At 37.3% G+C, this 15,424-nt stretch overlaps 1 protein-coding gene across 4 annotated transcripts; it reads right to left on the reverse strand.

Annotated features, from left to right (window-relative positions):
* Positions 1-1,415: 1,415 nt before the first annotated feature.
* Positions 1,416-13,487, reverse strand: LOC143884492 (G-type lectin S-receptor-like serine/threonine-protein kinase At4g27290). 4 transcript variants are annotated; one of them, XM_077388113.1, is made up of 9 exons: positions 12,204-13,487; positions 10,439-11,140; positions 9,913-10,020; positions 9,666-9,835; positions 9,138-9,348; positions 8,801-9,038; positions 8,501-8,651; positions 8,338-8,415; positions 1,416-1,885 (listed from the first exon to the last, which is right to left on the reverse strand). In XM_077388113.1, the coding sequence occupies exons 1-9, from the start codon at positions 13,459-13,461 to the stop codon at positions 1,832-1,834; spliced, it is 2,970 nt and encodes a 989-aa protein (XP_077244228.1). In that variant the 5' UTR covers positions 13,462-13,487; the 3' UTR covers positions 1,416-1,831. The 4 variants fall into 4 exon arrangements, with proteins under 4 accessions (XP_077244228.1, XP_077244227.1, XP_077244229.1 ...); XM_077388112.1 differs by lacking the exon at positions 1,416-1,885 and adding an exon at positions 3,884-6,004 and having other exon boundaries at positions 8,161-8,415; XM_077388114.1 differs by lacking the exon at positions 1,416-1,885 and having other exon boundaries at positions 7,944-8,415; positions 10,901-11,140.
* Between the last annotated feature and the right edge of the window lie 1,937 nt (positions 13,488-15,424).

Raw genomic sequence — 15,424 nt, forward strand, 5'->3', positions numbered from 1 at the left:
TACAAAAAATTTCATGATATCAACTACTATATTCTAATTTTTATGGATATGTATGATGGAGAAGTAGCTAGGAACTACGGATGGCATGTCTAGTGAGTTTCCAATTACAATAGGACTGCACCAAGGATCAGCTCAAAGCCCTTATCATTTTATGCTAGTTATAGATGAACTTACGGAGCGTATCCAGGATGAGGTGTCGTGGTTTATGTTATTTGCAGATGACATAGTATTAATTGACGAAACCAAAGCAGGAGTTGATGCTAAGTTAGAGTTATGGAGAACTACTTTGGAATCCAAAGGTTTTAGACTGAGTAGGACTAAGATAGAGTATATGGAGTGCAACTTTAGTAATGTAAGGAAGCAAGGCGAGGATGTAGTAAATATGACTGGGCAGGAGGTACCTAAGAGGGATATCTTTCGCTATCTTGGTTCAATCCTACCTAAGGATTGAGAGATTGAAGAGGATGTTAACCACAGAATAAGAGCAGGTTTGTTGAAGTGGAAGCATGCTTCAGGAGATCTGTTTGATCGTAAAATACCTACCAAGTTGAAGGGGAAGTTTTATAAGACAGCTGCGAGGTCAGCCATGCTGTATGGCTCAGAATGTTGGGCCACCAAGAAGCATCATGTGCATAAGATGAGTGTGGCAGAGATGCGGATGCTTAGATGGGATGTGCGGCCACACAAGATTAGATAGAATTAGAAATGAAGACATCCGTAAAAAGGTGGGGGTGGCACCAATTGAGGAGAAGATGAGAGAGCACCGCTTAAGATGCTTTGGGCATATCCAACGTAGGCCTTTGGATGCTCCGGTAAGAAGAAATGACTCGTGCCGAGTTGATGGAGTAAAAAGAGGTAGGGGCAGACCGAAAATAACTTGGGTAGAAACAGTGGGGAAAGACTTGATGGGTAGGAACATAATAGAGAACATGACCTTGGATAGGAGAGAATGGAAGAAACTGATCCATGTAGACAAACCCAACTAGTATCAGGTTTTAGACTTAGTCACATTGAGCCGAGTTAGATTCTTTCACCTTCTTCATGAAAATTTTCTAAAGGATTCATTAGCCGGCCCCAACTAGTTTGGGACAAAGGCTCAGTTGAGTTGAGTTGAGTATAGCTAAATTTGAATAATTTTAAGAGTAGCTATTTAGCAAATTTTCTAAAGGATTCATTAGCCGACCCCAACTAGTTTGGGACAAAGGCTTAGTTGAGTTGAGTTGAGCTAAATTTGAATAATTTTAAGAGTAGCTATTTAGCCGTGGATTATATTTTACTAAATGAATACCCGGAGGGTAATGAAGAAGGGGGAAAATACTAACCTTTGCGTTATCAAAGTCTAGATATCCTGTTACATCTACTTCATTCAATATAAGAGAATCTTCACTACATGGGAATATCATAATATCATCATAAGAGATAAAAGAACTGATATGAATTTAAAATAATCATCAAAAATCATTTCTTTAAAATGTTATCTATTACATCTAAAGTGTAACTAATTTAAAGTTAATGTGAAAATACAAGTTTAGGAAGAAAGTTTCTTATATTTCCCAAAGCATAGCACCTCTGAGAATCTTCTAACAGCAGCACAATCTGCATAACAACAGTGTTTGGTCCACATTGTTTGGGAATACATCCATGCCTTTGCAGCCTCTCCAAGAGATCGGAAGAAGGTCTATGAGGGAAGAAGGTCTATTAGGAGGTGCTTTGTGATATAAGATTGATTGATACCTGATGGCAGACAGGATCTTTCATCAAACATAGCCGTTATTCAACTATGGCCGTGATCGATCAAACAACGGCGCCAATACTATTTCTAGTAGGCCATCTAGCAGTTTGTCCTTGAGCACCTCAGCTTGCTGAGAGAAACGATCTTCTGAGCCTAAAAGATTTGAAAAATTAGTCATAAAAATGACCCTCAGATTAACAAACTAAATGAGCATCGAAAGTTCATTAAAGCAGGCAAGTGAAAAACAGAGACTGATATTATTCCTAATTAGTTACAAAGTTGAGAACCAAAATAAAAGAATCAGAATATATAGGTATTATTCTGGCAAATCAGATTTGCATACCCTAATTTTTGCCTTCATGAAATCCTTTGTTCATTTTTTAATAATATATAGGTTATATATGTAACTGCAATATTTGTGGGACCGGCCTTACTTCTTGGGCGTGCTTCTAGCTTCATTATTTGGCGAATTTCTTTCATTGCATATTATTCTGGTGTAATCCACCTACAAATCCGAGGATCGGAAAATGACTTGCACTTCTTTTCCACACAAATAGACATCCGATGGGGATCGACAAGAATTGGCACCTAGGTTAGGGCCTAGGACCCATGGATGACTATGGCATGGCCCACATTCCCATTAGTTGGGCTCGTCGCCTGATTACAGTGAGGGAAGGTGTTAGGCACCGTCCCCTTCCTGGAAAATCCAGTCTCAACACCATTGTTTTGGCAATCAAGATAGGTAATCATGAGTGAGAAGGGATAAGTTAGTGTAATCACTCTGGGTGTGGTGACTACTATTCTCAGAGGTGCGACTTTTTAGTCACAAACCCAGCATGGTCTGGGACCAGCAATCATGTCCTTAGAGAATTGCACTCCGAATTCTCAGAATCTTGTCATTCCGGACTTTCCATTTTGACCGAAACTTTATTGTAGAAGAATGAGCTTTTATCAACTGAATACCCCTTTCACTGGATACTAAAAACAGAGGCGAAGAGGACTTGTGACTGGAGGTCTTTGTGGGGTGCAAGTCCTTAGAAAAAAGGGAGAAGAGAACTTAATACAAAATCACTTCATGAACTGACCCATGGTTGAACCATTGTAGTTCCACTTCGGAATCTTGTGGAGATCCCTAACAGGCCATGGAAGTGTCTGTTCAGATAAAAGTAAAGAAAAGATACAGAGAACCATAAACTGAATCCATCGAAAATATAGATCATCAATCAGAGAGGGAGGGGGTGAAGAGAAAAGAAACTCCGAGAAAGAGATAAGAAAGAAAAAGAATGTTACCCTTGCTTTGCTCCCAAGGTCCATACCATATCCATCTATCAAATCCAAAAACAAACATAAAACAAGTAAAAAACTCCACTGAGCAAAAAAAAGTACAGGAGCAGAACAAGAACCACAAAGACAAAGCTTTCTACAAAACAAGAAAAGCAGGAAATGAAAATAGCATAAAGCAAATGCCCAAATAGAGATAAACAACATACTCATGGCAGAGAACTTCAGAAACAAATCCTCTCTCTCTCTCTCTCTCTCTCTCTCTCTCTCTCTCTCTCTCTCTCTCTCTCTCTCTCTCTCTCTCTCTCTCTCTCTCTCTCTCTCTCTCTCTCCATACAATCAAAGAATACGTTTTGAAAAGACTGGACTTCACGTCCATACAGAATACAAAGACTCATAAAATACTGACATCAATTTATGATTGAATTAAATGAAATGATCTAATCCAGAAATTACTAAAATCATTATGCACAACAAATCATTTAGCCTGCTTAAGTATAATATCCAAATTGGAAAGTACCACGTACCAATTCATCAAATTTATTATCAATTGAGAACTATAATGGTCAATAATACTTTTGCCCTGCAATTCTTATTTCTTCATACCTAGATATCTCATAGAATCTTCTACTAAATGATAAAAATTTATAGCAATTAATATATAAATACGTTGGATCTTATTGACTAAGGTCTCACTCATTAAAATTGTCAAAGAAATGAAAAATATATCAAAAGAGGAATGCTAGACTCACAGGAGCCCTTGCAAAAATAGGGTAGAAGGGCTCTCCCTCAATTTCCATTTATGACAGTTATGATTGTAATTTTATTCCATCATAAATGGAAATTGACCAATGGGAGAGCCCTTCTACCCTTTTTTTGCAAGGGCTCCTGTGAGTTTAGCATTCCTCATATCAAAATGTCCTTTTAAATTTTTATTTAAGAGAGTTTAACCCATTTACACTTCAAATTTATGGAATCTGGAGTCTCCCTGGACTAAAACAGAGGAAATAAATATTAAAAAAGAAACAAACAGCACTAAAACGTGATAAAAGCTGGTCTCTAAAAATTTACACCAACATATGTGAAAATGCTCACTATATTTTTTATGAAACATAATTATGAAAACCTGTCTGAAAAACAGCCGAAAGGCCTAAACCATGTCGAACTTGTTTCAAATGAGAAAGTCTGAAATGTGATATGGTAGAGCCTAAGGAGTTCCAAAACTATGTTTTTTTGAAACATAATTATGAAAACCTGTCTAAAAAACAGCTGAAAGGCCTAAACCATGTTGAACTTGTTTCAAATGAGAAAGTTCGAAATGTGATATGGTGGTAGAGCCTAAGGAGTTCCAAAAGTATGGTACAGACTGAGTTCCAAATTAGTATCCAAAAACAGCTGACAACTTCTCATGGCTCCATTCCATGTATATGCAACATTTTAATATGGCAAGCATACTATCCATACTTTTGATGGATTTATTATAAAGCAATGGCCCTTTAACAACTTATTTTGAGGGCTCCTAGGAGTAAGATTATTTAGAAAACTAAATGTTCTACTGGAGGGACTTCATAAATGGAGCAAGGAGGTGTTTGGCAACCTAAGAATGAGAAAACGTGAAATGTGAAGCCAAATTTTCAATTTAAATGCTCGGAGTAGGACAACTCCCTTTTACTTAAAAAGGGGGGCTAGGGAATCTATGATCTGAACTGCTTTGTGTGATTTATCAAAAACCTATTGCAAAAAGAGATTTAAAGTCTCTTAACTTTCACTCTTCTCATTTGTCTTGACCATCTTGGTCGCAGGGTTATTTCTCCTTTTTCGTAATAGCCGCCACCATTCAGAGAGAGAGAGAGAGAGAGAGAGAGAGTTGAAAGTGTCAGGGCTAGCTGATGGTGGCAAGAATGTTGTGTATGTTGACAATGTGGGCTAGAAGACAGTCTATCATTGTGGATGGTATTTGGATTATAGAAAAACATATCAATCACCTTGATTTATAGCGTACCACATGCATATCTGATGGCCACCGAGAGTGTGTCCAAAAGGAAAAAAAACATATTTCAACACAATTTTGAGAGCAAGCCACATAATGCAAGGGAGCTGTGAGGAGAAAAATTTAACAGTCCGATATTAGTGCAGTGTGTACTGGAAAGGCTAACCGTATTATGTGTGACGGGGTGTCTTTCATCCTTGAGATTCCATAACTACTCGACTGGGACTAGTAATAACTATAGCAACATTCTATTTTTTTTTATATTGTTATTAACATGGAGAAGACGACTTGGGTTCTTCTAACTAAGAAGATAAGGCACTGTGGCTGACAATGTATGTTGCTGGGGCAAATGAAAATCCTCCAAAGAATCCAAGTAGCCCCAAAAATAAATGGAAGGTTATAGCAATGAACATTGTAAATACTGCACCCAAAGAATGCAAGAAGATATTGAATGATATCAAGTAATCTTTCTGCGTATAAAGAATTCAAAATAAATGAACTAAAGGGAAAGAAAACTACCATCATATACAGAGCAAAGATATTGATCGAGAACAAGTAATATTACTGCTTATAAAAAATTTAAAACAAAGTCTTTCAATTAACATTTACATAGAGTGCAATTAACTAAGTCTTTCAAGTAACATTTATAAAACCCAAAGTAGTTACATAAAGAGGGAAGAGGCGTCCCAAAAACCATCGATGTTATCGAACACCCGTATTACATTAGCCCCAAAATAACAAGGTAAAAGGAAATCATATTAAGTACTAAGTCTTTCAACTTGCAATTAAGTACTTAACCATAATGATATTAAATTTCACAGAGGCTAACAAATTATACTAAAAATTTAATTTTAGATGCCATTTCCAAGAAACTCATATTTTACAAATTTGTTCTCGTAAATTATTAGTGTTCTGAAGGTTGTTTCTTCTGTAAAATAATTTTCATTAGTGACACAATTCCAAGAGACATAGATTTAAATGTAGAATATGTTTCCTAGTGCCTTGAATATGGGACTTACATAGACCATATTAGGGATTCAAATCTGCAAGGTTTGCAGATCAAATGTCCTATTTCACACACCAAATCTCACATTAGAGAATTTATTAAGCTTGTTAAGAAATAGAGATAATTTGGTTCTTTAATTATCTACCTACGGAATATAGAGACTGGCAATGATTAGTCTAGCAATTAGTCCAGCAATAAGATCTCCTCTGAATTGATCATGATTGGTCCTTGAAAGGGTGGAAAGGGTCATCGGCAATTACCCGTAGAAGTAAATTCCCTGTGTGAAGAGAGCAATCTCACTTTATGAACAGATGGAACTTTTGTAAGCAAATAAGGAAACCGGTACTGATTATTTGAAATTGCAAACCCTTTCTCTAGAGGGAAACAAAGTACAAAGGAAACTGGTACTGAGTACTGAAAATTAGATACCCTTTTTGTGAGAGAAACAATCGGAAGCTTTTCAAAGAAAAGAACTATTCAAGAAAGTTCTGCTGAGAACTTCATTAATAAAAAAAAGGAAAACAACAACCTTAAAAACATTTGGAATGTATAAAATCACTCGCGAGTTACCAAAACAGATTAAAAGATTCATAAGATGAAATTTAAAAAGTAAAAGGAAAATAGAAAATTCAGGTCTGAAAGATCCACACCTTCAAGAGAATGAAGCACGAAAGGCGAGTTTCACTTCTAAGAAACCGGAACCATAAAAAAAAACGATTGTTTACACCCATTTTTGGATTCAGTGGTTATTTGGAAATTCCCTCCTTGAGAACATGGGGTAATGGGGGGCGGCTACCTAAAGAAAGTTATAAAAAGAGACGTCTGTCTCCAAAGAAGTGATCCTAGAACCAAATCAAAACACGTCTAAGCATTTATCTTCTTGAATTTACTTTTCCGTGCTGTCATTTTCTTTTCCTAGTTGTAGATTACCCGTTCGGATCAAAGAGCAATGGATTCATCTTCCAAGGTAAGCTTTTATCTTTAATTCCTTATATCTCAAACAGGCGTTTGCTAAAGTCTTTTGAATTGGTTGTTTAGACAATCCGTTGGCCTGTTGGCATTTCATCTATCCTGCACTCCTTCCCATGCCGAAGAATAAAATTGATCAAAACCCAGTCCTCAACATCTACAGAGCACCAACATCAGACCAAAATCCACGGGACACCCTAAAATTTCTCAAATTTCTCAGCTCTGATCATGCAAAAGAAGAGTAAAAACCTAACAAGAAAAAGTTTCCGATCTGAATTAAAACAATCGACCGCATCAGAATTTCATTGCAAACCAATTGAACGCAATTTTTTTAGTATAGTCAATCGCATTTTGACGGAATTGAAGTACTACGGTTAGGGTTTAGAGTACCTGGTTTCCAAGCGAGGGAATGGAGAAGAGATGACACTTTTTCCTTAGAGAAGCTTCTGATTTTGTTACAGAGATTAGGTAATATGCGTCTGATTTTGTTGCGTGAAATTGTACAGAGGACGGTCGTGCATGCATGTGCAACCCAAAAATAAAGTGGGGCCCACACATTATTTTTTGGGTGATCTAAACCATTCATTTCTTGCGCACCCAAGTAGATAGGTTGTGCCCAGAAAATCAAAGATTGATTGCCCGGTATAGAATCCTCTACCGCGAAGAGGCTTCTTCCTCTTTCTCTATATGAAGGTTTTATTGCAGATTTTTTTTTAATAATTATTTCATTTTAGTTCCTGTTTGGATTGCAAGAAAAGCATTTCTCATGAAAATTATTTTCTTTGGAAAACTTTTTCCTCACACAACTTAGAGGGAAATGGTGTGATTATCTTTTTAATGTACATAAATTGAAGGGCCTTCTAAGAAAAAATTGAAAATGTTGGCTCAAATTATCTTTTTGTAGGATAAAAAAAAGGTTAGATTATCATTTCTTCCAAAAATATAACTCCTAATAAGACAGAATACATCAAAATCACATACAAATAGTTTAAGAATAGAAAGATAACGATCACATGCAGTTTGGGCTACAATAATAATTCCATATCTTCACCATCTCTAGTATCATTTTCCTTGATATTGAGGGGAAGGAGGATGATTAGCATTTGAAGTATGATGCTATTAAAACCCTAATCACTATCGAGCTTCTACTGTAGACATTGTTACAACATTTTGAGAACTTGCTTCAGGCTTCTCAGAAGAAGTTGGATCGGAGATGTTTCTTATAAAGAAAGCAGGATTTTTAGGTATGGGAAGATTTGTATATTCACTAGCCAGCATAAGAACAACCGAAGACATGGTTGGTCTATCTCTTGGATCCTCTTGCACACACAAAAGTCCAACGTGAATACACTTCATCACCTCATTTGCATTGCATGCCTCTCTTAACGACGGATCCACCAAATCCAACCCCTTGTCTTCCTTCCAGATTTTCCATGCCTGAAATCACTTTCAACTTTGTTGATATACGATAAGATCATACAATCGCAAGAGGATTTGTATATACAATAGTTAAAAGACTTACATGTCCAATAAGGGTTAAAGTGTTCTCGGAATGATAAAAACTTGTGTTCTTCATTCCGCTGATAATTTCAAGTAAAATCACCCCGAAGCTAAAGACATCGGATTTCACTGAGAAAAGGCCATGGGAGGCATATTCAGGAGACATATAGCCACTGCATTCCAACATTTAAAAAAAAAAAAAAAGTTAGGCCCTTCGATATTAGATTAGTTGCAACTGTTACACAATTTATATATTCTAGAAATCTTATATGATTGAAACAGTTATATGTTTCTATGGGTAGATTAAGTATGCAATGCTTACTATGTTCCGACCACTCTATTGGTATTTTCTTGAGTTTGATTATTTCCAAAGATCCTCGCCATCCCAAAGTCAGAAATTTTGGGGTTCATCTCCTCATCTAGAAGAATGTTGCTGGTTTTCAGATCTCTATGAATAATTCTCAATCTAGAATCTTGATGAAGATAGAGAACTCCACGAGCAATTCCCATAATGATGTCGAATCGTTTGTCCCAATCTAACAACCCACGTCTATTATTATCTGTCGAGTATTTCAAGCGAAATTCAAAAAGTCAAGAGTGGTCTTGCTAAATATGAACATGTAGTAATAATGCAAACTTTTCCAGGTAAAGGAACACACCGAAGAGAAAGTAATTCAAGCTTTTGTTAGGCATGTATTCATACAGTACCATCTTTTCATCTCCCGCAATGCAATAGCCTATAAGCCGAACGAGATTTTTGTGCTGAAGTTTGGCAATTAATGTAACCTCATTCTTGAATTCCTCTAGGCCCTGTCCAGAACTCCTTGAAAGTCTTTTGACAGCTATTTCTTGTCCTCCGGATAACTTACCCTGTAATTATATACGTCTTTTCATCAAGTGCAGGAAAATATATTTAAGGGTTAGGATTATGCAATCATGTTGTGAACGGTTGCAAACCAGGCTCCATAGATCCAATACCAAATACATGAGGGCAGTAGTTATTTTTTTGGTCCAGGCCAATCCTTAGCTAAAAAATGAATCAGAAAAAACCCTAAGTTGTCCAAGGAAAAAGCATGGTAATAAGCTTAATAACCAGCTGAATTTTCACACCTAACCATATGGATTGGATCAGTCCGTAAAGGAGAGGGGTTTATGGAAATAATAAGGTTCAAGAAATGCAAGGTTACCTTGTATACAGGACCAAACCCCCCTTGTCCAAGTTTATTTGCATCTGAGAAGTTCTCTGTAGCATTTGCTATGCTTTCAAATTCAAAAGAAGGTATTTCTATACCGTTCTTATGTATGTTGTCTTCGGCAAGTGGAAATAAAGGTGTTTCCAAAAAAAATTCCCCATTTCCTATTTAAGAACAAGATGTTAGAAGTCTTGAGTTATACATGTTTGAGATATACTCATCTCACAATTTTATCAAATACCTTTTCTCATCCTCCAAAAACAACAGGCTAGTATCATCAAAAGAATCCCTATAATAGTTGTTGTTGTGATTATCACTGTTGATCGTTTCCTCTTACTATCACTACCCTCTGCATAGAGAAAAACAACATATTTCATCTAGTCATCATTTAAAAGATGATTGATCTGGCGATAAGACTAAATGCTAGTTATCACATTCTAATCGATATCACAAATGAAAGATTCTGAATCATGCCCAATATCTGTACCATCTAATTGAGATCAGATGGGGCTTATTGGGGCATGGACGGGGCTTATTACTCGTTTCGTTTGTGTAGAAGGTTATTTTATGACGAGGCAATAAAGATTGATACAGGGCATAATTCTCCCAACATTAATACTAAAGTCATGCTAGGAAGAACATCCTGGTTTAACCGTTTTTGGCTAAACTCCATATGTTCATCAAAGGCTTAGAATCATCCATATAGGTTTACCAGAAGTGATAAAACTACCTAATCATTGAATGATCTTTTTCATGTTGGTACTTACCTGGTGTGCAATTTATAGCAAATCGATCCCACCTAAAGTTTGGATTGCACATGCAAATTCTCTTTCCAGACTTATTTGGTAAACAGTTTGAATGTGGCCAAGCTGCGCAGTCCTTTGAGGTATTACATTTTGGCTCTAGTGGAGGAGACCATTCGATCTCGACCCCTTGCTGCCAACTGCTTGCAGGTTGGGATAAATTCACTCTAATGATGCTGGTGTAAGTAATGCAGTTATTGCTTGAAATTCCCAATACATGTGATGTGTTCCATGAAGATCCAGCAACATAACTGCAACACCTACTCACATCAAAACAAGTTGCTTCCTCTATGTACTTCCGGCACACACTAGAAGAAAAGCAATTGAAGGTTGGTGAGGGTGGTGTTGTGGAACAATTGAGCAACAAAACAGTGCTACTATTGGTCAGGAGAAATGGTAGGCTATCGTTCAAATGTATATCATTACTTTGGAATCCCGGTTTCCAGCAAATACTAGTGTCATTCAGTTGGATAACGAATCTCCGGGTTTCTGGGTTGATGCTGCTAACTACATAAGAAGAACCATCAAGTTCATTGAAGCGAAGCTTGCCAGTGTTGATATCACATTGGAAGCTGTGGTAGGTAGGATCTCCACAATCAGGACTGGTGCTTAAAGGATAGGGGATGATATTGATTCCACAATTTTGGCAACTCCTTCTCGAATTCTCTGCAAGAGGAGCAAAATTTTAAGAATATTAGAAAAGTAGAAATTTCAGAATTGATCTAGAAGGCATGCTGTGTAATTGGAAAATATACTTTGAAGAAATACTAGATTCACAGGTGCCCTTGCTATTGGTCAAAAAGTATTAAAGATGGTACAGAAAATTGCAATCAAGAGTTTTGTAGACAGTTTACTCTTCTCACGAATTGAGCATCTTGACTTCTTAATCATACTCAAATTTCCCAAATTTGCATATACCCAAGCTATTCTGGAATGTAATATGAGGTTGTTTCACCTCCATTGCGCCTAAATTTGTTGTCCACATATCAGCCTTTCAGCCCTTCAGAGTAGAGTGGAAGCCTGATTTGTGGGCAACACAGTTAGTCGCGACTGCGTGAAACTGTCTCAGGCAATATTGGTAAAAATGATTGAATACGGAAACCGGAAACAGAGGAGAATGCACAATAGTACCTATATAACTGTTTCGAAATGTGTATCTGAATTCTCATTTCCAGCACGATTGGCTTGGCTGTGAATGGGTATAAAAATCCCTTTAGGGCCTCTTCGGATCTGTATACTATTATTATCTTATATGAAAGTGGTTTTGAACTTAAATATTATCGTATTCAAATAATGTTCGTAATAGTGATAGAAATCATATAGTCAATGTCTTCCAAAGCAGTCTTAATGTCACATTTGCAAATAAGTTTAACATAAGATGATCTATTTTGCTAATAAGGCCAATTTTAATGGCATCAGAGTAGGCCTCTTCATGTCTAAACAAAATTAGATGCTTTGGTTCAGGTTAACTGCATAGTTTAGTTAGAACAGATCAAAACACCAATCGGAGAATATAGATAATTTACTGGCATTTCTGTTTTTTTTTTTCCCTTCAGGGCGGGTTGTTGCATAAGGAACAGCCATCTGCAAAATCGCTTTTGTGTGAAAGTCCTTAGCAAAATCGTTTTTTTTTTTTTTTGGCGAATTGGCCTGTTTCCTTTCCACTAAAGTTTCAGTGCATAATGATGTTGGAAAGATAGAGGAGGAAAGCATGAAATAGGAGTGTTACCTAGTAGTTGGGATTTTCCAACCCGTATGTACAGGTCCCATGCTTCGTAGTCCTCAGCTTCTTCCCGGACATCCCTTAATTCCGCCTCCAAAATTCGACAGGCACCACCACTCGCAGTGAAAGCATACGCCTTACAACCGCAGTTCACGAGGCACAGATTTCTACACTCTTCTGCAGTCGAGTAATGTAGAACCTCAGTACTGGGAACGTTCATCCTCTTCAAAACCAAGAAGCCATCTTCCTGGTCACACCGGTACAGCGTCTTTATGGTGCAACCGCTGCTCCAATCCCCTGAATCCCAAAGCTTAGGTAACACCGGCTCGTAGCCCGGCAAGCACTTGCACAGAGGCCAGTTATTTTCGTTACAGCTCCCAAACCCACCGCATATATTGGATCCACTGCATCCTTTTTTTTCAGCAAAGGTGGGAGGGTTAAGTATCTTGTTCAGAGTGAGTGTGCCATTTGCTTCCATCACAAGTGTCGAATAGTCCATAAACTCCCAAGGCCACTGAACGGAGTAGTATTTGAAATAAATCCCATCGTTGTTGCTGACGATGAACGGGTCTTCTAAGTCAAGATTAATAACAAACGAAATCCCCTTCCAAAATATGACTCTCCGGACTGCAATCGACCCCTGCCAGATGAAGAACTGGTTCAATTCTTGAGGATCGATGCCGAATTCATATCTTCCAGGAGCCGGATCATCATTACTTTTCCACGATGTGAGCTTTTTTATTTCTCCAGTTCGTAGATTCTTCCCTATCTTCATACCAGGTAACATCGCATGGGATGGGTGATCAAAGCTTTCCCATAAAATTCTTCCAGACACACTTGAGTTTCCTTCTCTAATGACGAGATTTCCTGAATCCATAAGCACTGCAATGGTGGAACTAGTACCCGATACAACTGCTACATTTGTTGACCACACCGTGACGCTGTTTTCACTCAAAACCACAAGATTTCCGTCACTTTGGAGGGTGAAAGCTCCGAACGAAGAAAAAATTGGGTTTTCTCTATCGGCAATCCAACAGACAGAGTCCGGGCTGTAGTACGTAGTTTGTTTGTAATGCCATATTCCCACATACCAACGTTCATTGTTCTGGTCCGGAGAGAAGAATCCCAGCTCAAAGACGTTGCCCGCAGAGATCAGGGTATTCCCATCTCCAATCGATTGATTTGGAGTGAGGGTGTCTTCTGCCTTGTTGTAAGGCAGCATGGAAAAGCAGCATATGAAGAAAACAACAAAGTATTGCTTCATCTCTGAATGGATGTGGGGGTATTGTGTCTATTTCTCTATCAAGCGTATGTATAAGCAATTTCCTGATATCCCCACTACCATGTTTTGTTAATGACACTAATTGCCATGTTTCTCAAAAACGCTCTTGATAAGCCTATCAGAAATATTTAAAAACAGAATGCCAAAACATGCTAGTATTTTGATATCCCCACTCCCTTTTTGTGACCACATAATTAATTTTCTTCCCATATAATTTAAGTGAACTGATGCCTCCACTCCCTTTTTTAATAATGCCACTTCACTCTCTGCTTTAGACTTCCGAATTTAGCTTCTAAAGGCCTTGCAACTTATTATTCCAATTATAAGAGTTGTTAATAAAATTGAGGTGCCGTTATCATAACAAGGAGGTGGGGATATAATTTCCTATTTATTTGGGGAAGTGATATACTCGCGGTTAAATTATAAAATATTAAATAATGCCTTCTCCAACAACTTAAGCTTTTGGAGTAATTGGTATCAGAGTAAATTGTCAATTGCCCAGGTTAAAAAATCCTTGATATTAAAATTCCACATGGAAACCAACCTAAAAGAGGGGCCACATGTGCCACTTGTAGCAAACCCTAATAAGAGGGGCATACTTGAGGGGTTTGTTTCACATTCGCCCCCCTTTCTTACAGTATAAAAGATTAAATAACGCCTTCTCGAATGGCTTAAGCTTTTGGAGTAATTGGTTATTTCAAATTCGCCCCCTTTCTTACTTGGGACAGCCCCCTCTAGTGGTGGACAAAACTTGGCTCCACAACGTTTAGGTGGAACCTTCCTGGGCAACTCTCTAATATCGAGGGAAACAAGGGGTGTGGAAATATCAATTGAAAGCACATACCATGGAATTGATATTGCCACACCCCTTCCTATTAGTGCATTGCAGAGGAAGTCCTACGAGTTGCAGAGCCAAGTTGTGTTCTCTAGTGGATTTATGACTACCTGTCCCAAATAAGAAAAAAGGGAGAATATATCATTTCCTTATTTATTTGGCTACATATTTGAAGGAATTACTGAATCTTCTTGCTCCCTGGAGTCAATACAGGTAGTCCATTTGGAAGTGTGATTTGGGTTGAGCCAACTTTCTATGGAGTCAGTCAACTATGAAAGGAACGAGTCATTCTCCTGTTTTAGAGCCATGGCTAAAACTCCTCTCTCATTATTAACACAAGGCAGTGGGACATCATTTATTTGTACTCATCAGTTTTCACTTTTCACTACACCTAAACTAACCGCATACTTTCCCATTTGCCTGTAATATGAAAATATGATCGACTCTGTGTTCCTGTTGCCTGCATTTGGAAGGTTACTAAAGAGAAGGGATTTTTGGTGATAAGTCCCTACATATCAAAATAATTGCTTAATTGTCCCTAAGAAAAGCATATTATCCAAGCAGTCCTACTTTTAGAAAATATTTGTCAAAAGGTCCCTCAAAGTAACATACGTCAATTTTCTCCATTAAAAATCTTAAAATGGCAGATTTACGCCCACCCTTTAATCTGTTTTAGTGTATTTTGATTTCCCTTCCAATATTTTCCGAAAAAAATCGGAAAGGAAAAAATATAAAAAATTTCTTATTTCTTACATGTAAAAAATATAAGGTAACCTAACTCTCTTAAATCATCGAATGAAAAGAATTTCCTTAGGAATAAATTTCCATCAGAAATATTTTCTTGCAATCCAACCAAGTTACCTGGAAAATTTTGAAACGAAGAATATTCCTAAAATTTCTTACTTTATTTATTCGTTAAGAAAATATAACTCAACCGACCCTATTTACTTTCTTTAATAGGGATTTTCAATTATTTAATTTCTACATGTTTTTTGTTGAAGGATTTTTTACGAGAATGTTAGAAGAGATTATTTTCGGTTATTTCCTAATTTTTTTTCCAAAAATATTGGAAGGGAAATCAAAATAGTCTAAAAAGGATTAAAGGGGTTG

The sequence above is a fragment of the Tasmannia lanceolata genome, unplaced genomic scaffold (genome assembly GCF_043159265.1).
Source record: "Tasmannia lanceolata isolate RefF3 unplaced genomic scaffold, GAP_Taslan_0.1 ptg000008l, whole genome shotgun sequence".
NCBI lineage: Eukaryota > Viridiplantae > Streptophyta > Magnoliopsida > Canellales > Winteraceae > Tasmannia > Tasmannia lanceolata.